This window comes from Trichechus manatus, unplaced genomic scaffold, assembly GCF_000243295.1.
Source record: "Trichechus manatus latirostris isolate Lorelei unplaced genomic scaffold, TriManLat1.0 scaffold00113, whole genome shotgun sequence".
Classification (NCBI taxonomy): domain Eukaryota; kingdom Metazoa; phylum Chordata; class Mammalia; order Sirenia; family Trichechidae; genus Trichechus; species Trichechus manatus.
Genome location: NW_004444049.1, coordinates 9,177,576 through 9,201,772, shown reverse-complemented (window position 1 = coordinate 9,201,772; position 24,197 = coordinate 9,177,576). Strand labels below are relative to the sequence as shown.

Genomic DNA, 24,197 nt, shown 5'->3' with positions numbered 1-24,197 from the left:
CTGGCAGGGGCCAGGGAGGGGCCTGGGCAGGGGGCTCCCAGGGACCCCAGGGCTTTAGAGGCTGAGCACCCACGATGTGTCGCACTTTACCTACCTTATCTTGTTTCCTCCTCACAACAACCCTGTGAAGCAGTAGCTTTCATGTCCCCATTTTATTGATGAGGAGACTGAGGCTCAGAGCTGGTGTGTGATCTATCCAAGGTCACACAGCTGGGAGAGACTGAGCCAGGATTTGTATCTGGACCTGTGTGAGCTCTCTTCCCAGCGCTTACCAGAGGAGGGGCAAAATATGGAGACCCCAGACTCAAGGCTCCAGAGGCCTGTGGGAGGGACCCCTCCCACCTCAGTGGGGCTGGCCAGAGGTGCTGGCCCGCCCAGGTCAGCAGTGTGGGTGGGGCCGTCCTCCATTATCAGGGTTGACGCATCTCCCACGTCAGCCCCCTTATCACCCCGCCCTCTGGCTCCCCCCGGCAAGGTGACCCTGGGAAGGCAAAGGCCAGCACCTCCCAGTCTCCTCTGAGAGGGCTGGGCCAGGGCCGGTGGGGAGGGCCCAGGAGAGCACGGGCGGGGGGGAGCGGAGCCAGGCTGCCATCACTCTCTGTGGTGTGACCTGGGTGAGCCCTTACCTCTCTGGGCCTCTCCTTCCTCCTCTGGACACTGGGCGCTAAGCACCCCAGCTCCGCCCACCAGGGGTGATGGGCTTACCCACATTCTCGATTCTGTCCCCACCCCTTCCTCTCCAGAGCGAGGGCCTGGGGTGCAGGAGCTCCCCCAGCCCATAGGCCCCCCAGGATGTGAGGTCCAGCCAGGCAGACCTCGTGCTCCCGTGTGCCCCAGCTGGGCCATCTAGAACTGACCACTGGAAGACAGGGCAGGACGGGCTGTGCTGGGGCTGACCCAGTGAGGGTGGCAGACACCCACTAGGCACTCGACCCAGTCAAGCGCCTCGTTGCCTCAGCACCCCATACAACAGGGGAACGACCATGCCATTTTACAGTTGAGAGGAAGGGACTTGTCACGCAGCTAGAAAGAGGCAGTGGAGGGGCAGGAGGCAGCCTGTCTGCCTCAGATCTGGGCTTCCCTCCTTGGAGACTAAGGTGGGCATGTGGGCTGGGGGACGCATCGTGGTGCTTCCTGGAGGGATGTCAGGTGTGGACCTTGAAGGACCCCTCCACATGGATACACATGAGGAGCAGCTGGCTGTGGGGCATATGTTTTGGAGGCCCAGGCTGGGGAAGGATGGAGGGCTGGGCCCCAAGGCCAGGCCAGGGAGTCTCAGGGCAGCCGGATCCCTCTGCCAGCTCACATCTGCCCCTGCCCTGCAGGCCATGACATCAACGGTGCCCTGGAGCCCTCCAACATAGACACCAGCATCCTGGAGGAGTACATCAGCAAGGAGGACGCCTCCGACCTGTGAGTCCCCACGTCCAGCCTGGGCCCCGGCCCACTGCCTCCACCTTCACCTGGGAGGTGAAGCCGCTCTGCATCCTCTACAGGAGGCCCTGTGGGGAGAGGCAGCAGCATCCCTGGGGGAGGGGGCGTGGGGAGAGGAGGGGGCTGGGCCCTGGCTGGGGCTGAGCCTCCTCCCTTCTCTGCAGCTGCTTCCCCGACATCTCTGCTCCTGCCCATGCTGCCTCCTACCCCCACGGGCAGCCAGCGATCCCCAGCTCCAGCGGGGTGCACCACCTGAGCCCCCCTGGGGGTGGCCCCTCCCCAGGCCGCCATGGCCCCCTCCCACCCCCGAGCTACGGGGCCCCTCTCAACTGCAACAACAACAACGGCATGGGCGCAGCTTCTAAGCCCTTCCTGGGGGGCCCCGGGCCCCCCATCAAGGCAGAGCCCAAGGCTCCCTATGCCCCAGGGTGAGTAGGGTGCAGGGGCCCAGGGCCAGGCAGGGCCTGGGCTGCAGGCGTGGCTCTCAGGGAGGGGCCAGTGGCCATGGGCCTGGGCTGTGCTGGGAAGGCCAAGGGTGGTAGGACTGCCCTGTGGGTAGGTAAGGGTAAGGTAGGACTAGGGCCAGGTGAGGAAGGACTCGTGGGCTTTGTCGTAAGGCAATAGGGAGCCACAGAAGGTTCTGAGCAGGGGAGGGATGACGGTTGATGTTAAGTGTTAGAAAAATCTGAGAACTGTGTGGAGAGTGGACGGGAGAGGGCGAGACTGGAGGCCACAACTGTTCACACTCATGGGAACACCTGCACATGTGTGCACATACGCAGAGGCACACAACACCGCTCACGGCATCGCCCCATCCACTTGTGTGTGCACTTAGCTGATGTCTACTGTGGCCACAGGGAGCTGGCAGGTGGCTCAGATGTGGTACCCAGAGTTTCCCTCATCCAAGCCTCGCGGAGCCAGAGACCTCCCTCTCCCCCATATCTGTTCTGGCGGTCCACACCAGGGGCCTGACCCAAGGGGTGAGCCTGGGCCTGGCTTTGACCAAAAGTTCCAGGTGGCCTCCCCAGGGGCACATGCTCATGGGGAGGGGCAGGGCGGCTGGGCTTTACTGGGCTCTGCAGAGGGGCTCGGAGAAAGTTCCAGGTTCCCTGGTTTATGGTAGGAGGAAGGGGACCCTGTCTCTGGGTGGAAGAATAATAAGGTGCTAGGAGCACGAGCGCTGTCCAGACGGCCGGGCTTTATCTCCAGTGCCCTGTTTCCTAGCCATTTGCCTTGGGAACCCGCATCTTCTGTCGGGGCCTCAGTTTCTTCCTCTGTAAGGTGAGCCCCCAAATGACTACTTCTCCTGGTTATGGTGGAAATGAAGAGAGAATAAGCACAGAGAAAAGGACCCTGGGTGATGCAAATGGTTTGCACTCAGCTACTAACCAAAAAGTTGACGGTTCAAACCCACCCTGTGGTGCTGCGGAAGAGCAGCCTGGCTGTCTGCTTCTGTAAAGATTACAGCCAAGAAAACCCTATGTATAGAGCATTTCTATTCTGTAACACACCGGGTTGCCATGAGTTTGAATTGACTCAACAGCAATTTTTTTTTTAAGCACAGAGGAAGTGCTGGGTGGACAGTGGCCGCTGATACATGGTCCATAGTGTTCCCTGAGCTTCCTAGCTTCTAGTGGGGGACAGTGGACACTGAGCTGGGGACATCAGAGCTGCAGAAGGTGGACTGTCGGTTTGAGGCTGGGAGGCTGCCCCTAAGCTACAGACCCCTTAAGGGCCCACCCTGAAGGATGAAGGGACGAGGGCTGACAGGTAGTAAACGCCTGCTGAGTGCTGACTGCTGTACCTCACGTCTGCTTGTGCAATCTCATCAGCTGGCCCAGGAACCAGCTCCTGGGGGACCCCGAGACTGGCCTTCAAAGATCATTCCACTGCTCCTCACACCCGAGGCTTAGAGCGTGAGGCTTGTCCAGGGTCACACAGGGACTCTGTGGCTGAGGCAGCCCCTGGAAGGGACCCAGCCCTGAGAGCCCTGCTTCCTGCCAGGCCTGTTCTAGGTGGTGACCAAGACAGACATGTCCTTCCTGCAGGGGATCCTACAGACTAGTTGGGGTGAGAGCTGTAACTCAATAGATCACCAAATAGAGGAATCCTGAGACCTGCCAGGAGTTTATGGAGGAAGGAACACGAGGTCCTACAAGACTGTATGACTGAGGACTTGGGACGTTTCATTGTGGGGACCACAGGCTGAGAAAAAGCTTGGCATACTAGAGACACCCAAAGCCATTGTCAGGGGAGTGCAGGAGCCGGCGGTAGATGGTGGACATGGAGCTGGAGAAGCCTGGCAGCTTGTAGGGCCATGGAGCATAGGTTTGAGTCCCCATCTATTTTTCTGTGTCATCCTCACGCATCCTGTGGGGTCCATATTACCATCTCCGTTGTAGACGGTGGGCTGTGTCCACGACAGCTTGATGGCCCGCCTGGCAGCTCCCTGGGCATGGCGGGGGGTGTCTCCAGATGTGGGACCAGGGATGGCAAAGAGCAGGATCCTCATGAGGCTTAGCCCCCACCCCCCCACCCCCCACCCAGCAAGCACAGCGCTCACGCAGGACGTGCTGACCTCTTGAGTTTGAGTTTGTTCTTTTGCTCAAACCACTGATAAAACGAAACCTGCAAGAAAAAAATAAGCCTGGGCTCAGTGGAGCTGGCTCCCTGCCCGGTCCACACCTGCCCCCGGCAGGGCAGCCCCCCAGGTGACCTGCTGACCAGCCCCAGGCCCAGTCCCCCAGGGCCCCGCAATTCCAGAAAGTAGGGCATCTGTGGGTCCAGGAATTGAGGAGCAGGCTGGCCCCCCATCTAGGGAGGGAGTCCTTGAGTCCCTGCGCCATCGGCAGGGACACTGCTCATGGCCCCCAAGTGCCCACTAAGTCTGAGGAGATTCTTGGCAGGACCCTGAGACCCCCACCCACAACTCAGCTCCAGGCCTTGCCAGGCACCCCAAGGTGGGAGTGCAGAGAAATGCCCGTGAGGGTGGGCATGGGGAGTCCTCGATGCCCACGGCCTCTGGCATCTGTGGGAAGGGGCCAGCCCCAGCCAGGCGCTGCTCATCCCCACCCCACAGAGGAGCCCCGGCTGGAGCTGCGAGGGCGCAGCTGCCGCCCAACACCCCTTCCTCCTTTCGCAGCACACTGCCGGACTCGCCCCCAGACTCGGGCTCCGAGGCCTACTCCCCCCAGCAGGTGAATGGTGAGTCCAGTGGGCACGCCCTCCCTTCTGGGGTTTGGGCAAGTGGTTGGGGCGGCCTTATCGGGAGGGAGGGAGGGAGGGAAAGAGGGAGGGGGCCAGTGGCCGCCAACAAGCCGAGATTATCGCTGGTCAAATACTCCCCGGCGCTGGCTATTGTTCCCCCACGGGTGGGTGGGGAGCCAGCCTGGCCTCTGTGAGTGTCCTGGCTGGTGATGCCACCGCCTGCCTGCCTGCGCCATCATGGACGCACCCTATGGCGGTAAGTGGACGGCCGGGGGAGGCCTCAGGTGCGGCCTGAGCACAGGCCTTACCACCAGCCAGCCTACCCCACCCAAGGGGGCTCCTCAGGGTTGCAGCAGCCCCCAGGTGGCCAAGAGCAGAACGACGGGCCGGCAGCCGGTTCCCAAAGCCCCGAGAGGGGTCAAGAGTTCTGTTTATCTTACCAAAAACATCCCTGGAATGCCTCCTGGGGAACAAAGAGCAGGGCCTCCCCCTCAGGCTGGGGGGCTGGCCCCTGGGAGCCTGGTAGAGGGGCTGCCGGAGGGAGGAGGGCGGCTCGGGCCTGGGCTGAGGGTCTTGAGAGACTCCTTTCTCAGGCCCCAGAGGAGGGTCCGGCCTGGGAGGAAGCTGGCTGGTCTGGCCCCCAGGGAAGCCCCGGGAAAGAGCTGGCTGGGATGGGGTGAAGGGCTGTCCACCCCCTGGGCATGGTCTTTTTTTTCTGCTCAGGCCCCTAGTGGCCAGCCTCTTGCTGCCCAATCCTCCTCCCACCAGGGGTTGGTGGGAGGGAAGCTCCCAGGCTTGGCTCAGGAGACCCCTCCTAGGGGGGACAGCAGGTGCCGGGAACCCAAGTAAGGAAGGTCTCTGATGCCAAGCTCTCCCCTCTCCCGCAGACCCCCACCTCCTGCGCACGCTAACTCCTGAGACCCTGTGCCACGTGGGAGTGCAGTCCCGCCTGGAGCACCCACCACCCCCTCCAGCCCACCTGCCAGGCCCCCCGCCGCCTCCACCGCCCCCACCTCACTACCCTATCCTGCAGCGGGACCTGTACATGAAGGCCGAGCCCCCAGTCCCCCCTTATGCTGCCCTGGGGCAGGGGCTGGCCCCCGCCGAGCTCCACCACACCCAGCAGTCCCAGATGCTGCACCAGCTGCTGCAGCAGCACGGAGCCGAGTAAGACTCGGGCAGCTGCCTCCCCGGGGAGGGCGCAGGGGCCCAGGGCGGCACTGGGAGGACAGCGGTGGGCGCAGGAACCGGGATGCACCCAAGGAGGGCAGAAGACTGCAGGGAAGCTGGGGGTCGACATACTCCCATCTGTGTGCCCAGCAGTACACTGAGGGGTTTATGCCATGGCTAATTGCTCCCAACTACTATTTGGTGGGCATTGCCACCCCCATTGCACAGATAGATCATCTGAGGCTCTGAAAGGGGGGAAATGACTTGCCCAAGTCATGGAACTAGGCAGGGGCAGAGGCAGGGTTTGAACCTGGGTCTGTAGGCCTCGAGGTCTGTGCTGTGGCCCAGGCCCCAGTGATTGTCCAAGCATCTACGGAGTCCTTGGCTTTCTGAGAAGGTTCTAGGCGTGGGCCCAGGGGCCTCACTTGGACTCCAACCTGCACAGTTGTCTTTTTATCTGTTTTATGCTTTGGGATTTCATGAAGGATTTAATTGAGGGAAAGATTCCCCGGCCAAAACTTCGTGTAAGCCAGAAGGGGAAGGGGTGCTGCGTAGGCCCCCCAGATTTTCCCCACCAGGAAACTCCCCCAGGCGCTTTGGCACAGACCCTCTGTGGCTTCTTTCTGACCGGGGAGGCTGCTGTCCATAGAGCCCCCACCATACAGAGCTGATAGAGTGACACAGGACAAGACCAGTTCAGTCTCCAGACAGCTGCTGAACTCTCCCTGAGTGCCACCCTCTGTGCTGGTGGGCATAATGGGACACACTGACAAGGCAGGGGTGGCCCCTGCCCTCCTGGATTCCACAGTCAGGGGGTAGGGGACTTTGACAGAAAATGACAACACGGAGTGATGGGGAGCACAGTGGGGAGCTGTCTAAGCCCCCAAGAGCACCGAGGAGACAGAGCTCAGGGGCTTCCTGCAGGACATGTCCTCTGGGCTGGAAACAGGGTGGAGAGGGGAGAAGAGGTACTGACTAGAGGGAGGGGGCTCAGGGTGGTGACATGGGGGAGCCAGCCCCTGGCTTATACCTTTGTCCCACCCAGGCTCCCTACACACCCCTCTAAGAAGAGGAAGCACTCCGAATCACCCCCCAACACCCTTAATGCCCAGATGCTAAATGGAATGATCAAACAGGAGCCCGGGACCATGACGGCCCTGCCCCCGCACCCTCCTCGAGCCCCATCCCCACCCTGGCCTCCCCAGGGCCCGCTCTCCCCTGGCCCCGGCTCCTTGCCTCTCAGCATCGCCCGGGTCCAGACGCCGCCTTGGCACCCACCAGGCGCACCCTCACCAGGTACATGACTGGCCAGATCAACCAACCCTTCAAATTGCAGAGTGGGTCCCAGGGCCGAGGCGCTAGGTGGCCCAGGATGGGGCACACAGGGGCATTCCCTCCCTCCAGGTCTCCTGCAGGACAATGATAGCCTCAGTGGCTCCTACTTGGACCCCAACTACCAGTCCATCAAGTGGCAACCACACCAGCAGAACAAGTGGGCAACACTCTATGATGCGAACTACAAGGAGCTGTGAGTGATGGGGGCCACCCCCACTCCTCTGGCCACCCTCCCTGGGCACCCAAACCCCCAACCCTGGCATCATGGTCCTAGAGCAGGGTCTGGGTGGAAAACACACTGGGTTCAAGATGGTCCCATTTTACAGATGAGGATACAGGCTCTGGGTTCCTGACTTCTAGGCCAGATGGAGGCAGCCTTAAGAAGGTGGTGTCTGCTGGGGAGGGGCCAATGGAAGCCAAGTCAGGAAGAAGTGGGTGATGGGTGTTTTCCGGCACCGCCTTCCCCTCCTCCTCCCACTCCTTCTCCTCCTCCTCCTGCATTCCAGGAAGGTAGCAGGAAGCTGAGTGTAAGCAGGGCCCTTTCAGCAGCCCCCTCCTTGGAGGGGAGGAGGAGGGAGTAGGGAGGACTGGCCAGAGGCTGCCTGGGCACTCCTCGCTCTCCCTCAACACCCGCATGGGTTCTGCTCTCAGGCTTCAGGCCAGGAGCCCTATGGGTGGGTGGGGACCACTCCTCTCACTCCCCTCACTCCCCCAGAAGGCCAGTGGGCAGGCGAGAGGGTGATGCCCCTCAACTCACCTTGGACATTGGTGGGCATGGGCAGGTGGCTGGAACTTGGGTCCTCCTAGAGTTGGGCGCCCTGGGCTGTGTAGGATTCTTGGCCAGAAGGCCCTAGGGCTGGGCTGGGGAACTCCAGCTGGTGTAGTGGCTGAAGGGTCCTGCTGGTAGGGGAGCAGGTCTGCGGGGGTCTAGCCCCTGTGGCCTGGACAGGAACCCCCTATTCTTTTTTTTTTTTTTTGTGTGCTTTAGATGAAGGTTTACAGAACAAACTAGCTTCTCATGAAACAGTTAGTACACATATTGTTTTATGACATTGGTTGCCAACCCCACGACATGTCAACACTCTGCTTTGTTGACCTTGGGTTCCATATTTCCAGCTATCCTGTCCCCTCCTGCCTTCTAGTCCTTGCCCTGGGCTGGTGTGCCCCTTTAGTCTTGTTTTGTTTTATGGGCCTGTCTAATGTTTTTGGCTGAAGGGTGAAGCTCGAGAGTGACTTCATTACTGAGCTAAAAAGTGTCCAGGGGCCATACTCTCGGGGTTTCTCCAGTCTGTCAGGCCAGTAAGTCTGGTCTTTTTTTTTTTGAGTTAGAATTTTGTTCTACATTTTTCTCCAGCTCTGTCCGGGACCCTGTATTGTGATTGCTGTCAGAGCAATCAGTGATGGTAGCTGGGCACCATCTAGTTGTACTGGAGCCATGGTAGTTGTGGTCCATTGGTCCTTTGGACTAATCTCTCCCTTGTGTCTTTAGTTTTCTTCATTCTCCCTTGCTCCCGAATGGGTGAGGAATCCCTCTATTATCCCCAACCTCTTTGGGCTAACCCTCCCACCTAAGACCAGGAAGCTGGGGCTGAGGCCCTTGGTGTGGCCCAGGCATTTTCTGGGTGGGGGCTCTGCTTGGTCAGGCAGGTAAGTGGAGTCCCCAGTCCTTCTTGTAGGTAGCAGCCAGGCCCAAAAGACTCTCCCCACAAGTTTGGAAGCGTTCTCCCTGTCCAGCCTCCTGCAAGCAGGCAGCAGGCATTCCTGTTACCACTGGGGGCACTGCTTGTGCCCAGGGACTTGGGTGAGGTGGGCAAGCCATAGACCAACAGTTGCCCCCTCTCTTGCCACCTGGAGGCCCCCCCACAGGGGGACTTGGGACACTATCCCCAGCAACAAATAGGCAAACTGAGGCTGAGTTGAAGAGTAAGTCCAGGCCACCCAGAAGTGCCCGTCTCCCTAACCGGGTAGAGACAGGGTGTCAGAGTGGAGGTGTTTGGGGGTTTGAGGTGTTTGCGTGGGCAGGGGCTGAGCCTTCAGCAGAGCCAGCGCCTGGTTCCACCGTTTCCATGGCAACCAACTGTCAGGAGCACTGAGGCTCCCCAGGCGCAACCCCTCACCCCATCTCCCGTGAGGGAGGGGCCTTCAGGCAGGATTCTGGGAAGGAGCCAAGTGGGGTGAGGGGCTCATCAAGCCCCTTCCTCCGGGGCTCCCTCCTGGGCTGGTGGGCCTCAGAGTCTTCCCTGCCTACCCCTCACCAGGACAGGGCAGTAGTCCCAGGCTTATAGAGGAAAGAATACTGGCTGAGGAGGGGTTGGCCCACCTGAGCTTGAATCTCCTCAGAGACTCAGTTTCCATTTCTGAGAAGTGGGGGCAGCCCCGTGGGTGGTTTGAGGATCCTGGGGATACAGGAGAGGAAGTTGCTATTGGAACTCAGTCACATGGCAGGGACTGACATTCCAGGCCTAGCTTGGGGGGCCTCAGGTGAGTGCCTTTCCTGCCTCCAGGCCCATGCTCACCTACCGCGTGGATGCCGACAAGGGCTTCAACTTTTCGGTGGGTGACGATGCCTTTGTGTGCCAGAAGAAGAACCACTTCCAGGTGACAGTGTACATCGGCATGCTGGGAGAGCCCAAGTACGTCAAGACACCCGAAGGCCTCAAGCCTCTCGACTGTTTCTACCTGAAACTGCACGGAGTGAAGGCAGGTTTAGGGGCTCAGTGGGGAGGGCATGGCAGGAGGACCAGCAAGCCTTGTGGTGTCAAAAGACCCCAAAGGGAAGTGAGTGTATGTGTGAGAAAACTCCCTTGTCGCGAAATGCAACTGCACTGGCCGGGCTGTGCCCCTTCGCACCTTTTCCCTGCCCCTTGCTCCTCCTCAGTCTCTCCCACCACCTGCCCTCCACCTGTCCTCAGCCCTCTCGCCCACGCTTCCTGTTTCTGTCTCTACCCTGTGATCCCCAAGTCTACGACCCCAGTCAGGACCCTTGTCCTAACTCCTCTATCTGCCGTCTCCTGGACCTCTAGCCTAGGCTGCCATGGGCCCCTCAGCCAGTGTCCTAAACTGAATTCCCTTTGAACTTGGCCCATCCCCCTGGGCTCGCCTCTCAGGAAATGGGGCTCCGGGGCCCTGGTCACCGAGGCCAGAAATCTGGGGCCCCTCGCTCTCACCTCATCTTGCACCTGGCTCTGCTGTTCTTCCCCCAGAACATTATGGGATCCCACCCCCTTCTCTCCTTCCTCTCTCCCCTCCTTGTCTGAATGACCACAGCAGCTTCTGCTCTGGCTCCTGCCTCATACCGCACTGGAAACATGGGTGGCCATGACACTCCAGGCTCCCAGCAAAGCCCCAACTTCTAAGCTTAGCACACGAGGGCCTGTGTGACCTAGCGCTTCACTCCAGCCTTGCCCTTTGCTGGGCCCTGAACCTCTCCTGCGGATTCACACCACCCTGCCTTCCCTCAGGAGACCCTGGGTGGAGCAAATAGTTAAGTGCTCCACTACTAACCGACAGGTTGGTGGTTTGAGTCCACCCAGAGGTGCCTCAGAAGAAAGGCCTAGCGATCTACTTCCAAATTTACTTCCAAAAGGTCACAGCCATTGAAAACCCTATAGAGCACAGTTCTACTCAGACACACGTGGGGTCACCATGATCTGAAATCGACTCCATAGCTACTGGTGGGTTTTTTTGGCCTTCCTTCATGCGGCTGCTTCTCCCTGGAACGCCCTCCCAGCACCTTGTTTAGCCTCCCTCTCCTGGCTAGCTGCTCCTCCACCTTCACCGTTCATACTGGTGTCCTCCTCAGGAAACCTTCCCTGAGGCCCATCCCCTGGGATCCCCACAGTGTAGCCACAGTGCAGTTGATTTTGTTTTCCTGAGGCAGGGTGGGATCTCTGTCCTTCAGGGTTGTGAGCTGGGCCTGGCAAGGCTCAGCCAGTGCTCCTGGAGGCGCTGAGGGGATATGCGTATGGGAGAGAGTGTGGAGAGTGTGTGGGCTTGGGTGTGGGTGGAGGCTGGTTTGGGGTATGTGTATACACAGAGGTAGGGGAGTGGCATGGGGTTGGGGGCTTTGAGGGTGACTGAGGGTGTGTGTGTGTACGCAGAGGTGGGGGAGTGGTATGGGGCTGTGGATGTGAGGGGGTGGAGGCTTTGAGAGTATGTGTGTACACAGAGGTGGAGGAGTGGTATGGGGCTGTGGATGTGAGGGGGTGGAGGCTTTGAGGGTCTGTGTGTATGTATGCAGAGGTGGGGGAGTGGTGTGGGGGTATGGATGTGAGGGGCTGGAGGCTTTGAGGGTCTGTGTGTATGTACGCAGAGGAAGGGGTGTGGTGTGGGGGTGTGGATGTGAGGGGATGGGGGCTGTGGTGGTGACTAAGGGTGTGTGTACGTATGTATGCAGAGTCGGAGGAGTGGTATAGGGGTGTGGATGTGAGGAGTGGGGGGCTATGAGGGTGACTGAGGGTGTGTGTGTGTATGCAGAGGTGAGGGGGTGGTGTGGAAGTGTGGATGTGAGGAGGTGAGGACTATGAGGGTCTGTGTGTGTACAGAGAGTAGGGGAGTGGTGTGGGGGTATGGATGGGAGGGTGGGGGCTGTGAGTGGCTGAGGGTGTATATGTATGTATGTGTATGCAGAGGTGGTATAGGGGTGTGGATATGAGGGGGTAGGGGCTGTGAGGGTGATTGGGGGGTCTGTGTGTTTGTATGCAGAGGTGAGGGAATAGCGTGGGGTGTGGATGTGAGAGGGGGCTGTGAGGGTGGCTGAGGGAAGTCTGTGTGTGTACGCAGAGGTGGGGGTGTGGATGTGTGAGGTGTGGATGTGAGGGTGACTGAGGATGTGTGTGAGGGTATGCACATGAAGAAGTGGGGGGAGTGGTGCGGTGTGAGGGGTGTGGGGTTGTGTATATGCGTGTAGAAGTAGGCAGTGACGTGGGTGTGGTGTGAGGAGGGTGACGCTCCAGGTCTGTGTGGGCACATGTGTGGAGGTGAGGGGAGTGCTGTGGATGTGGGGTGTGTAGGGCGTGTGGGGGTGTGCTGCTGTGTATAACAACGCACCTGAGTTTGTGGGGAAATCAGATGGGTCAGGCCTGGGCTCAGAGGGTGCGGGTGGGCAGAATAGGCGGGGAGCCTTGTCCCTGAGGTGCCATTGGACTACCCACTCCGCCAGCTGGAGGCCCTGAATCAGTCCATCAACATCGAGCAGTCTCAGTCTGACCGAAGCAAGCGGCCCTTCAACCCCGTCACGTGAGTGTCTGATCGGGTTGGGGGTGGTACCCAGCAGGGCTGACCCTGGGGCTGGCTTGGGAGCTGAGGGGCGCCAGTGAGGGGCCCACAGCGTCCACCTCCCACACACTTCTGGCCTGGGTGCCCCTCTCCGGCCTGGCTTTCTGCCCCCTCCTCCCTGCCCCCTGAGTACCCTGCCCTTCCCCTGCAGGGTCAATCTGCCCCCTGAGCAGGTCACCAAGGTGACTGTGGGGCGGCTACACTTCAGCGAGACCACTGCCAACAACATGCGCAAGAAGGGGAAGCCCAACCCCGACCAGAGGTGAGCAAGCTGGACCCACCCCTCTGGGAACCCCACCTCCCCATTTCTGGGGAATGGGGCAGGAAGGCACTACCCCATGTAGAATCCAGGTGCAGAATCCCAGACTGACCCATTTTACAGATGAGGGACCTGAGACCCAGAGCCCTTACTTGTCTGTAGAATGGGAAGAGCAGAGTCTGGCTTCTGAATTTAAGACAGCTCTCTGGCTTCCTAGCTGTGGGCTCTGAGGCATGTCTGCCCCCTAGTGGAGACTCAGGACCCTCCGCCGTAGGATGAGGTGTTCATGCCCACTTCGTGGGGGTGCTGGGAACCTGGTGAGATGATCCAGTGCACATTCTGGACCAGGACGGGTGGCCAGGGGGTCGGGGAAGGTGGGGCAGGGCCCTGGTGCCTCTAAGACCCCGGTGTGCCTCAGGTACTTCATGCTGGTGGTGGCCCTCCAGGCCCACGCACAGAACCAGAACTACACACTGGCTGCCCAGATCTCAGAGCGAATCATCGTTCGGGTGAGGGCCACCTCCCCTAAGCCGGGAACCGGGCTGTGGTTAGATAGCCCTCCCCAGAGCTGGAGGAAACAGCACCCAGGAGAAACACTGGGGTACCGGGGAGTCAGGAGCCAGAGTGCTGATCCTGCTGGGCACTGGCTGTGTGGCCTTGGGCAAGGCTCCCACCCTCTCTGGACTGCAGCATCTCCTTCACAGTAAAACATGGGGGGTGGAGCAGCCTCCTGGGATCCCATCAGTGACTAGAAGCTGCCACAGTGGGAGGGATAGTTTAGGTTGGGGCCTGGTGGGGTGAGGAGCCTTGGCTGAAGTGGGAGTGTTGGCTGCGGGGTTTCCCCCTATCCCAGGGCGCTGCAGCCCCCCTGCCCCTCCGCAACCGCTCCCAAGACCGACTCTACCCCATCTCGCCATAGGCCTCCAATCCGGGCCAGTTTGAAAGCGACAGCGACGTGTTGTGGCAGCGGGCGCAGGTGCCCGACACCGTCTTCCACCACGGCCGCGTGGGCATCAACACGGACCGGCCAGACGAGGCGCTGGTTGTGCACGGCAACGTCAAGGTCATGGGCTCGCTCATGCACCCCTCGGACCTGCGGGCCAAGGAGCAAGTGCAGGAGGTGCGGGCGGGGCTGCCGGCGAGGGGCGGGGCTGCCGTCGGGGCGGGGTTGCCGTCGGGGGCGGGGCTGTGAGGGAAGGGGCTGATGGCAGGGGTGGGCCACTGGGGGCGGGGATTGTGGGCGGGGCTTTTGGGGAAGAGGCGGGCCAGATGGAAGGGCGGGGCTTCTGGGGAACGGCGGGGAGGTGGCTGAGCCTGGATCTCTGGACTCCTGGGTCCCTGGTGGCAGGATCTCCCCTCCACATTGCAGCCTCCGGACTGCTGCCCTCCTGGGCTCCGACCCCTCACCTGGATAGCCCCCGGAGGGAAGGGGTTTAATGTGGGTCCTGGCTCCCGGCAGGTGGACACCACGGAGCAGTTGAAAAGGATCTCGCGCATGCGGCTGGTGCACTACAGATACAAGCCCGAGTTCGCAGCCAGCGCCGGTATCGAGGCCGCGGCGCCAGAGACGGGTAGGGCTTGGCCGGCAGGAACTTGGGCTGGGGTCCGGGAACCCTGCCCCTCGGCCCTCAGGCACTGGTCCCCTGCCCCCCATCCTTTGGGAATCCTGTCCCTGTCCTCTGGAAACCCTACTCCTGGGAACCCCTCCCCTGTATTGCTGGGACTCCGACCCGGGTATCTGACCCTATAGATGCTCCGCCCCTCAGGCCCTGGGAAATCGCCCACCCCAAGGACCCGGGAACCCCGCCCGCTAACCACCGGAACTCCGTCCCCTTCCCCTGGGATCCTTACTCCCAGGATTCCGCCCCTCCCGAGCCCGCACCTGGACCCCTGGAACTGAGACCCTGTGAACGCTTTTCCCTTGGGAGCCCTCCAGGGCTCCTTGGAACTCAAATCGCTAGTCCCCAGAACTTTGCCTTCTCCAGTGCCACGTCCCGTCGTTATATTCAGGTGCTGTGGGCGACCCTCCTTCCCCACTCACACACGCTTGGCTTGGCCCTCCTCAGGCGTCATCGCCCAGGAGGTGAAAGAGATCCTGCCTGAGGCTGTGAAGGACACTGGAGACGTGGTCTTTGCCAATGGGAAAACCGTAGAGAACTTCCTGGTGGTGAACAAGGTTTGCAGGTGTGGGGGATAGAGGGAGCCAGGGCTGAGAGGAGGACCAGCTGGGGTCATCATCATCTCCTCCACAGAGACTGGGGTGGGCAGTGCAGAGGGCAGGAGCAGCCTGAATCTTGTCTCCTGCCTACTCCAGATTCCCCCCACCAGGCCCTCAGGGAAGGGAGTGAGCAGTCAAGTGGAGGTAGGGGGACTTGGCTGTTCCATGGTTGTGTGATGAAGGACAAGAGGAACCTGGCTGAGGGTCACTTTCCTCCCCAGTAAAATGAGAGTAATAGTAATCTATTTTCCATTCTCATATGGTTATTGCATGGCTTAAACATGTGCTTTATTGTGAGGACACTCTGGGTGCTATAAATGGTTAATACACTCAGCTGCTAACCAAAAGGTTAGAGGTTCGAATCTACCCAGAGGCAGCTGGGAAGAAAGGCCTGACATTCTGCTTCTGAAGAATCAGCCATTGCAAACCCTATGGAGTGCAGTTCCATTCTTACATACGTGAGGTCGCCGTGAGTCGGAATTGACTCAGCAGCAACTCTCTCTTTGTTCTTGTTGTGAGGATAACGTTTGTATACCTGGCATGAGGCCGGACATGTGGTGGGCATGCAGTATGTTTTCACCTCAGCTGAGTAGCAAAGTGCTGAAGCCTGAGACACCATGTTAGTCAAGGGGAGAGTTGACAAGTTGAGCCTTCTGGCTTGGACAGAGGGTTGGAGCCTCTGAAGGACAGAGGGTTCTGAGTGGGAGTGAGAAGAGCTGTTCAGGCAAGGGGCATAGCCTAGCACAGGGACGGGTAGGGGCGCTGTTTGGAGGCAGGCACAGGGAGCCATGGGAGCTGAGGCTGGACCGGCGGGGAGAGGCTGAGATGGGTGGGGAGATTTTGAGGCCTTCATGAAGGCTGTGGGCAGCGGGGCTTCCCTCCTACTTCCTGCCGGGGCTGTAGCCTTCGTTCCCGGGGCTGGCCATGCCCTCAACCCTGGCCCTCACTGCGGCAGGAGCGCATCTTCATGGAGAACGTGGGTGCTGTGAAGGAGCTGTGCAAGCTGACGGACAACCTGGAGACACGCATCGATGAGCTGGAGCGCTGGAGCCACAAGCTGGCCAAGCTGCGGCGGCTCGACAGCCTCAAGTCCTCTGGCAGCTCGGGTGCCTTCAGGTGGGGGTGTGGGGTTCAGGGTGGGGGAGGAAAAGACCCCCTTCCCAGGGCACCCCTGACCCTGGCCCTCTCACTGCAGCCACGCCGGGAGCCAGTTCAGCCGGGCGGGCAGTGTCCCCCACAAGAAGAGGCCCCCCAAGGTGGCCAGCAAGGTGAGTGGGCAGGTCGGATTGGCGGCTTCCTCTTCCCACATGGCCTCCCTCCTAACTTGGCCCTCTGCAGCCTCACTGACTCCAGCTGCTCCCTCTCCCCTCCCGGCCCTGTAGCCCTCCCAGCCCGTTTCTCCTTCCTCTCCCTCTGCCCCTCTGGGGGAATGGGTGGACCGCAGCTTCCCTACCTACAGAGACCACGGGCACCCTAAGTTTGGGCCAGACTGATAGCTTCTGCTTCTTCCCCTTTGCTCCTCTGGCCTCAGTCGTCATCCGTGGCCCCAGACCAGGCCTGCATCAGCCAGCGCTTCCTGCAGGGCAGCATCATTGCCCTGGTGGTGGTCATGGCCTTCAGGTGACTTGCCCCAGGCTCTGGGGTGGCTGGCTGGGGGAGTCGAGGTGCCCAGTGGAGTCAGGCCTGGGGAAGGGGAAGGTGTGGCCTGGGAGATCAAGTGGCTGAGGTCTTGGGGAAGGAGGCAGGTTGCCTCTTTATGTCTCTCCCCAGGGATAGAGAGACCCATTTGTAGGCACCGCCTGGGAGCCCAGCCCCTGGGGCCAAGGACCTCGGGCCCTGCCCTAGACAGAGAGCACCGGATGGTGCCCCCAGCTCTCACACTCACCCTTTTCTGCGGTCCCCAGCGTGGTGTCCATGTCCACACTGTATGTGCTGAGCCTGCGCACCGAGGAGGACCTGGTAGATGCCGATGGGTATGTCCCGGGAGGCATGGCTACTGGCCAAGTCACCAGGGCCAGGCAGGGCTTTGGTGGCAGCCCAGGGTCAGAGGGACCATGGGTCAGAGAGTCATGAAGTCCATCTCCCCTGAAGGGGGCTCAACCTCAGGCTCTCAGCCTACTGGGGGCTTGTGGGGGCAGGTGGGAGGGTCTCCCCAGAGGATAGACAGCCGTTTCCCGGTCCCTGCTGAAGCTGATGTTTCTTTCTGGCCTTCGCAGTGCTGGGCCTCTGAGAGTCAGGGGATCTGAGGGGCCCAGATTGGAATGGGCTGGGGGTGGAGGGCCAGGGCAGGACCTTGGGGCTCTGTCTGCCCACTGTCCCCAGCTCCTGGGGCCATCTCTTACTGTGTCTTTTCTCTCCTCCCTTGTGCCTGTCTTCCCCTTTTCTCTCGGCTCCCCCTTAGCTCTTTTGCCGTGTCCGCTTCCTGTCTCCTGGCTCTGCTCCGGCCCCAGCACCCTGGGGGGAGTGAGGCCATGTGCCCATGGTACGTGTCTGGACTAAGTGTGCCCTCCTGCCTCTGGCTCCTGCTGCCCTTCTTCCTGTCTCCTTTCCACCTTCCCTGTCCATGCCGTCCTGCCCCTCCTGCTTCTCTGGGACTCCCAGGCTTCCCCCCAGCCCCTGGCCTCTCCTAGCCCCACTGAGCTCAGCCCACCCTTCCCCAGCAGGTCCAGCCAGAGCTTTGGGACCACGCAGCTTCGACAGTCTCCTGTGACCGCTGGGCTGCCTGGCACACGGTCCTCTTTGCAGCTGGGTGCGTGCCGGGGGCAGGTCTGCAGATGGAAGCAGGGAAGGGATGGGGGGAGTGGCTTTGTTCTGGGTTGGGGGCCCTGCTGCCCCCTCCAGCTCACACAGCCTCCGTCTTTCTCAGTTACTGCTGGCCTGCCCAGCTCGGCCTCAGGGACGGCCATCCGCATCTTGGACCTGTGCTCCAGCCAACCCTGCCCAGTTGTCTGCTGCTCCTCACTCACCCCCAGCCCTGCCACTAGCCCCAGTCTTGGCTCCACCTTCAGCCCCAGCCGTGGTCTCAGACCCAGTCCCACCACCAACCGCTCAGGTATGGCTGTCTTGGGTTCACAGCTTAGTTTGAGGGGCTTAAGTCCAGAGAAAGACCCAAAAGACTCATTGGAGTGAGGCTCTGGTGGCAGATTGGGGAAATCCTCCAGAAAGGATCAGAAGACAGATGGGGGTCCACCGGGGCCCTAGAGATAGCCAGGTAGGAGGCAACCACCTGCCCTCTTCTCAGCCTGTCCCTGGTTCTGTCCACAGGCTCCAGTCAGATGCCCCTGCTGCCAGTCTCCAACATCAGAGCCAAGTCCTGGGGCCTTTCAGCCAACGGCATTGGCCACTCCAAGCATCCTAAGAGCCTGGAGCCTGTGGCCAGCCCTGTAGTCCCCTTTCCTGGGGGGCAGGGCAAAGCCAAGAACAGCCCCAACCTTGCTCTCTATAGCCGGGCCCGCCGAGGTGCCCCCCAGCCCAGCCTGGGCCCTGCCCAGTCCGCCGAGGCTCAAGGTCAGCCAGGTACTTGTCCCACCCCCTGTCACCTCTAACCCTAGCCCAGCATGTCTCTCTGGCCAGGCCATCTAGGCCCAGTCAGCTGACTGCCCGTCATCAGTCAGTAGACATTTGCTGAGCGGGTACTAAGTGCCAGGAATCAGGCCAGGTGCCTTATCTAGATTGTCTCATTGAATCGTCACCACACACCTGCAAAGAAGGAATTCCAGGCCCATTGTTCAGAGGAGGAAACAGACTTAGACAGGTGAAGCAACCTGCACAGGGGCAGACAGCCAGTCGGCAGCAGAGCTGGGATTCTATCCAAGGTCTGCCTGACTTCAGAGCCTGGCTCCCACGTTAGCATGCCGAGGCGAGGAGGGTGCTGTACTGGGTCCCCCAACTTTTCCCTAGGCCTCAAACCTTTGGTTTTAATAAAACTAGAGAACCCTGTACTGCTGAGCTTTTCAAAGTGGGTATCTCTGAGGTTCCCTCAGGGGCTGCCATGGGGATTGAAGGGGAGAGAGACTGGGAGCCTTTTGGCTTCTACCAGGCAGCTCTGCTCTAAGTATCGGGCCTTTTCATCAACTTTCATTTAAAAGGGTTTATGTGGCTTTAAAAAAAAGAAAACAAAAAAAAACAAAACTTGGAAACCGTGGTTTTGCAGAGACTGAAGTTGAAAGTGCTGGGGAAACCCCAAGGGGTAGATGCTCACCAGGCAGCTGTTTCCTGGGCTGCTGCTCTGTGGCTGGCTGTGAACAGGGCACCAGCGGGGATGAAGACAGAAGTGCCCCTGCCCCCAGAGAGCTCACAGACACAAAAATGCAGCAGTGTGGTGAGGCTCTGAGGAGACATGCAGGCACCTTTGGGACTGAGGAGGGCACTTAATCTGGGCTAATGTCGGGAGGTGATCAGGGAAGCCTCCCTGGAGGAGGTGATGTTGGAACTGAGTTTTCAGAAGCAGTATTCAGCTATCACTTTACCTTTCATATCTGTGCTACAGAATTTTTTAAAAAACAATGTTGTGGTTTAGCAGATTAGGTTCGCATTCAACAATTTTTGTATAAATCGTTCAGTGGCATTGGTTACAATTTTCACAGTGTGTCAGCATTCTCATTATTTCCATTATGTTTGTTCTATTTCCATTGACCTAACTTCCCTTCCTCTCCTTTCTCATCTTTGCTTTGGGGTAAATGTTGACTGTTTGATCTCATATAGTTGATTGTTTAAAGAAGCACATTACTCACAGGTGATATTGTTGATTTTATAAGTTAGTCTATTATCTGATGGAAGGTGACCTCCAGAAATAGCTTCAGTTCCAAGTTCAAAGGGTTGTCTTAGGGTGATAGTCTCAGGGGTTCCTCTAGTCTCCATTGGTCCAGTAGGTCTGGCCTTTTTTAGGAATTTGAATTTTGTTCTACATTTTTTTTCCATTCTATCCAAGACCTTCCATTGTGTCCATGGTCAGAAAGGTCAGTAGTGGTAGCCGGGCACCATCTAGTTCTTCTGGTCTCAGGTTAGAAGAGGCCATGGTTCGTGTGGGCTGTTAGTACTGTGGACTAGTTTCTTCTTTGAGCCCTTGGTTTCCTTCATTGTCTTCTGTTCCACGGAAGTAGAGACCAATAGTTGTATCTTAGATAGCCACTCGCAAGCTTTTAAGACCCTGGACACTGATCACCAAACTAGGTTGTAGAACATTATCTTTTTGAATTATGTTATGCCAGTTGACTAAGTTTGTCCCGAGTGTGCTACAGCATTTGAACTGTGCATCAAGTCACTTTAAAAAGCTTGTTGTTAGTTGCTGACGAGTTGATTCTGACTCATGGCGATCCCATGTGTGCAGAGTAGAACTGCTCCATAGGGTTTTCAAGGCTGTGATCTTTTGGAAGCAGATTGCCAGGCCTGTCTTCTGAGACGTCTCTGGATGGGTTTGAACCATCAACCTTTTGGTTAGTAGTTGAGCGCTTAACTGTTTGCACCAAAGAGAACTAGAAAGGCCACTTTCCATCTTGTCTGTATCTGATGCCTGTCCATGGCCTCACAGGGCGTTCTGGATGCTGCTGGGGTCCTTGGGTCTGCATTGTGCCTCATAGAGCTGAAAATATACCAAGTCCAGAAAGTGGCCAGTGGCCCCAGCTCCTCCCTTCCTAGGTAGGATGGTCAGGCAGCAGCAAGCCTGTGGGTGAACTGGGTGGGGAGAAAGCCTTGTCTCCCCTGCCCAACCACATCACATATCGTGTGAGAGACTTCAGTCCCCTACCCCCCAGTCAGCCAGCCTGAGGTGGCTCGTTCAGAGGGCCACAGGCAGTGGTGTGCTGGTAAATATTTAGGAACTGGCTCTCGGGGGCCCTGAACTGTGTGGTTTAAATACTCCCACCATGGCCAATTTCAAGCTGCCAACTTAACAGCAGTGAACCTAGAGTTGAGAAAAGATGTGCACCATCAGGAAAAGAGGTACACGGGCCAGTATGAACAGGCTCCTGTACCCTACTGCTAAGCCCCATCTCTGGGCCTGGTGTTTCCTTCTGTCGAGAGGTGAACCTCAGGCTCATGGGAACTGGCTAGTCCTAGGACTGGTGGGGAAGGGGGTGGTATGACCCCCAGCCATTGTGGGGGTTTGGAAAGAATAACTGGAAACCTATTCACACTAAAATGTGAGTGACTGATTCAAGTCTGGCAAGGAAGGACTTGGCTGCTTCTCACCTGTGTTACCCTCCTGCCCCAACATCCTCTCTCCTTGCAGACCCCATGCCTTCCCTGACCTCCATCCAGGTGCTGGAGAATGCGATGCCCATCACCTCCCAGTACTGCGCTCCAGGGGACGCCTGCAGGTGGGCTTGGCTCCCTCCCTTCACCCCCAAGGGCAGGTCCCCCGGGTGACAGATGCCCAGATTTTGCCCCGCTCAGGGAGGAGCTTCCCCCACAAGGTGGAACAGCCCTCTCTAGGCCCCTAGGGGCTGAGGAGTTGATGGGGAGGGGCTTCAGCAGGGTGGTCTGGAGCTGAGGAGCCAGCTTTGTCCCTTCAGGCCTGGGAATTTCACCTACCACATCCCTGTCAGCAGCAGCACCCCACTGCACCTCAGCCTGACCCTGCAGATGAAGTAAGTGCTGGTGGGGGAGCGTCAGGATGGCAAGTCTGAGCTCCAGGCCTGACCTGCCATCATGTTCCTTTGCAGCGGGCCCAGACAGTTTGGGGGAAGGGGAGCAAGCAGGGATGCTGAGGTTTATCGCTTGCTTTGTGGTTAACTAGCTGCAAGACCCCGGCAATCATTGCGCCTCTCAGCTTGTTTCTCATCTGGAAAATGGGGCGCTGCCTCACAGGGGCTCTGAGGACCACATGGGATGGCAGATGGGAAAGGTTTTATACTGTCTAGGACTCTTATTACGCTTTGTAATCAGACTGGGTGAAAATTAAGTGGCTTGTGGGGTCCGATCGGGAGGGGGCCGGGTTGAGGGACTCTGGAACTCTGTTTTCCTGCTAACTGGGCCTCTCTCCCCAGCTCCTCCTCCCCCGTGTCTGTGGTGCTGTGCAGCCTGACAGCAGAGGAGGAACCGTGTGAGGGGGGCGGCTTCCCACAGAACCTGCCAGCCTACCAGAACACCCAGGTAGGGGTGACTAGCCATGCCCTAGAGCCTGCTCTCCCCTTGCACACCTAGGCCCCCAAACGGGTGGGGAGAGGGAGCCGGGAGTCAGAGTCAAATCAGCTGCATGAGGAATGTGAGTCTGCCTTTGGGGCCTGGGCCTCTGCACCCCGGGGAGGGGCATCCATACATTCATTCATTCCACTCACTTCTGAGCCTCTCCTGTCTGCCCCTTCCCTCACAGAGCCCCATGGAAGGAGAGTGTTCCACAGGACCAGCATGGGATGGGTGCAGTCATAGGGACAGGCAGGGTGCCCTGGAGCCCATGGGAGGGAGAGCTGATGCGGCCTGGTCTCAGGGTCAGGTCAGCCCCCCTGGAAGAGTAATGTTTAAGATGAGACCTGAAGGATGGTTTGGGGTCAGCCAGGGAAAGAAAAGGGAACAGTGTTCCAGGACTCGGGAATGGCATAAGTAGAGATAGAGAGGGCGGGGGGGGGGGCAGAAGTGAAAACACGGTGAGGGCTGTGAGTCACCTGGAGGTGGAGTGTGTCTGGAGAGGCAGGAAGGAGCCTGAACCTCAGATTCGGGTCGGGGAAGTGGCACCATTAGAGCTGCCATTTTGGAAGATTCCCTCAGGCTACATGTGGAGAGGGCTACGTCTGGTCTGGGAACCTGATGTCTAGGCCCTGTCACCATCCTGCTCTTCACTGTACATGTGATCGGAAGTTACAACTTCCCCTAACTTCTGATGGACCGCTACTTTCTCCTTGGGTCTAGGGCCCAGGGCAGAAGACTCTCAGGACAAGTTAAGGGAAGCAGTGATGGTTCCTCTCACCCATTCATGTGTTTATTTAGCAAATAGTGACTGGGGCTTCCTCAGGCCTGTGGCCTGCAGAGGAGAGAGCATGGGAAAGTGGAGGGCAAGCCCAGCCAGGTGCTCACTGGGCTTGGCGCTCAGGCCCGGCCCACAGAACACAAGGCGAAGACAAAGCCTCAGGCAGGCGCTTCATGCCACCCTGAAAGGGAGAGAGCCAGTTAGACCTGGCTTTGAATCCCAGCTCTGCCACAGGTCCACTGTGGCAAAGTGACTCCGTTTCTACATCTGTAAGATGGGGGTAATAGCACCTACCTCGTTGAGTTGTAGTGAGGACCTGTGCCTGGAACATAGTGGCTGAGAGGGAAAGCAGTGACAGACAAGACTAGAAAGGAGGCAGGGGCCTGGTGAGAGGCTGTGGACTTGGAAGAACCCAGCACAGAGGGTGGCCGCCATTACTCCTCAAAGCAGAACGGGCCGCCTCCTGCCTCCTCTCATGAAAGCTGTTCCCCCTTCCTAAAACTTGTCACAGACCCCAGGGCTGCATGGCCACAGTGACAGAGATGCTGGTTGGGATGGGGCAGGGGGGCCATCTTGACATCTCTCTCTGCTCTCTCCAGGGCACCTCCCACCAGTGGCCAGTAACCATCCTGTCCTTTCGTGAATTCACCTACCACTTCCGAGTGGCACTGCTGGTGAGCACGCGCACCCAATCTACTGTGGAGGGCCAGGCACCTAGAGCTGCAGTGTGTGGCTTGGGGGAGGAGCAGAGGGTTTGCAGACCACATGGTAGAACTCGGGGCACGGTGTCCGGTGGTGTCAGCAGGGTGTGTGCTGACCCCCAGAGCCTCCTCACCCGTTCCCACTGCCCTTCCTCCCAGGGTCAGGCCAACTGCAGCATGGAGGCCCTGGTCCAGCCGGCCACAGACTACCACTTCCGCTTCTCCCGCCTGTGTGACTGAGCTGCCCTCCCCGAGGCAGCAGCACACCAGGGACCAGGGGCCCCTGGGCCCCCCTTCCGCACTGGATGCAGTGGTGTTACACTGGACCTGCGCTGGCTGGCTCTCTGCTGGCCACTGGAATTCCCTCCGCAGAGACTGAAGCCAGGGCTTGGCCCTCCCCGCGACTGGTCAAACTGGAAGTCCTCACACTGGAGTTGCTGTTCCTGCTGGGAGACCTTCACACACGGCAGAGGGAGCCAGAGACAGACCTCCTGGGCCTGCCTGCCTGCCCCCTTCCTCAGGGCCGGGACAAGGCCCATTCACATCTGTCTAGATGTGGTGGCTAGAGGGCTAGCTTCAAGTGCCCCGGAGGCCAGGGGAAGCCTGTACCCTGATTTTTCCAGAGCCCACTGTCCCCTACCTCCCGTTTTGAGACTGGGAGTGACCCCTCTTTTGGGAGAGGATCTGCCTGCC

The 24,197-nt window shown here is 59.1% G+C and overlaps 1 protein-coding gene across 1 annotated transcript; it reads left to right on the top strand.

Moving 5' to 3' along the window:
* The first annotated feature begins 1,103 nt into the window (after positions 1-1,103).
* Positions 1,104-23,744, top strand: MYRF (myelin regulatory factor). The gene is made up of 27 exons (XM_023738131.1): positions 1,104-1,149; positions 1,326-1,413; positions 1,599-1,862; positions 4,577-4,638; positions 5,529-5,808; positions 6,857-7,107; positions 7,216-7,339; positions 9,651-9,846; positions 12,308-12,384; positions 12,575-12,685; positions 13,101-13,191; positions 13,602-13,802; positions 14,142-14,253; positions 14,749-14,858; positions 15,856-16,016; positions 16,096-16,168; positions 16,432-16,520; positions 16,805-16,873; positions 17,302-17,382; positions 17,564-17,649; positions 17,767-17,952; positions 18,165-18,416; positions 21,130-21,217; positions 21,413-21,487; positions 21,887-21,992; positions 23,403-23,477; positions 23,664-23,744. The coding sequence occupies exons 1-27, from the start codon at positions 1,104-1,106 to the stop codon at positions 23,742-23,744; spliced, it is 3,435 nt and encodes a 1,144-aa protein (XP_023593899.1).
* Positions 23,745-24,197: the final 453 nt, after the last annotated feature.

What these genes read in the sequence shown, in the direction of transcription:
- MYRF (XM_023738131.1), top strand. Translation starts at nt 1,104, where the DNA reads ATGTGGGCTGGGGGACGCATCGTGGTGCTTCCTGGAGGGATGTCAG. An exon ending in CTCCCCCCAGCAGGTGAATG is followed by an intron (nt 4,639 to 5,528) that starts GTGAGTCCAGTG and finishes CCTCTCCCGCAG; the next exon opens with ACCCCCACCTCCTGCGCACG. An exon ending in AGCCTGACCCTGCAGATGAA is followed by an intron (nt 21,488 to 21,886) that starts GTAAGTGCTGGT and finishes CTCTCTCCCCAG; the next exon opens with CTCCTCCTCCCCCGTGTCTG.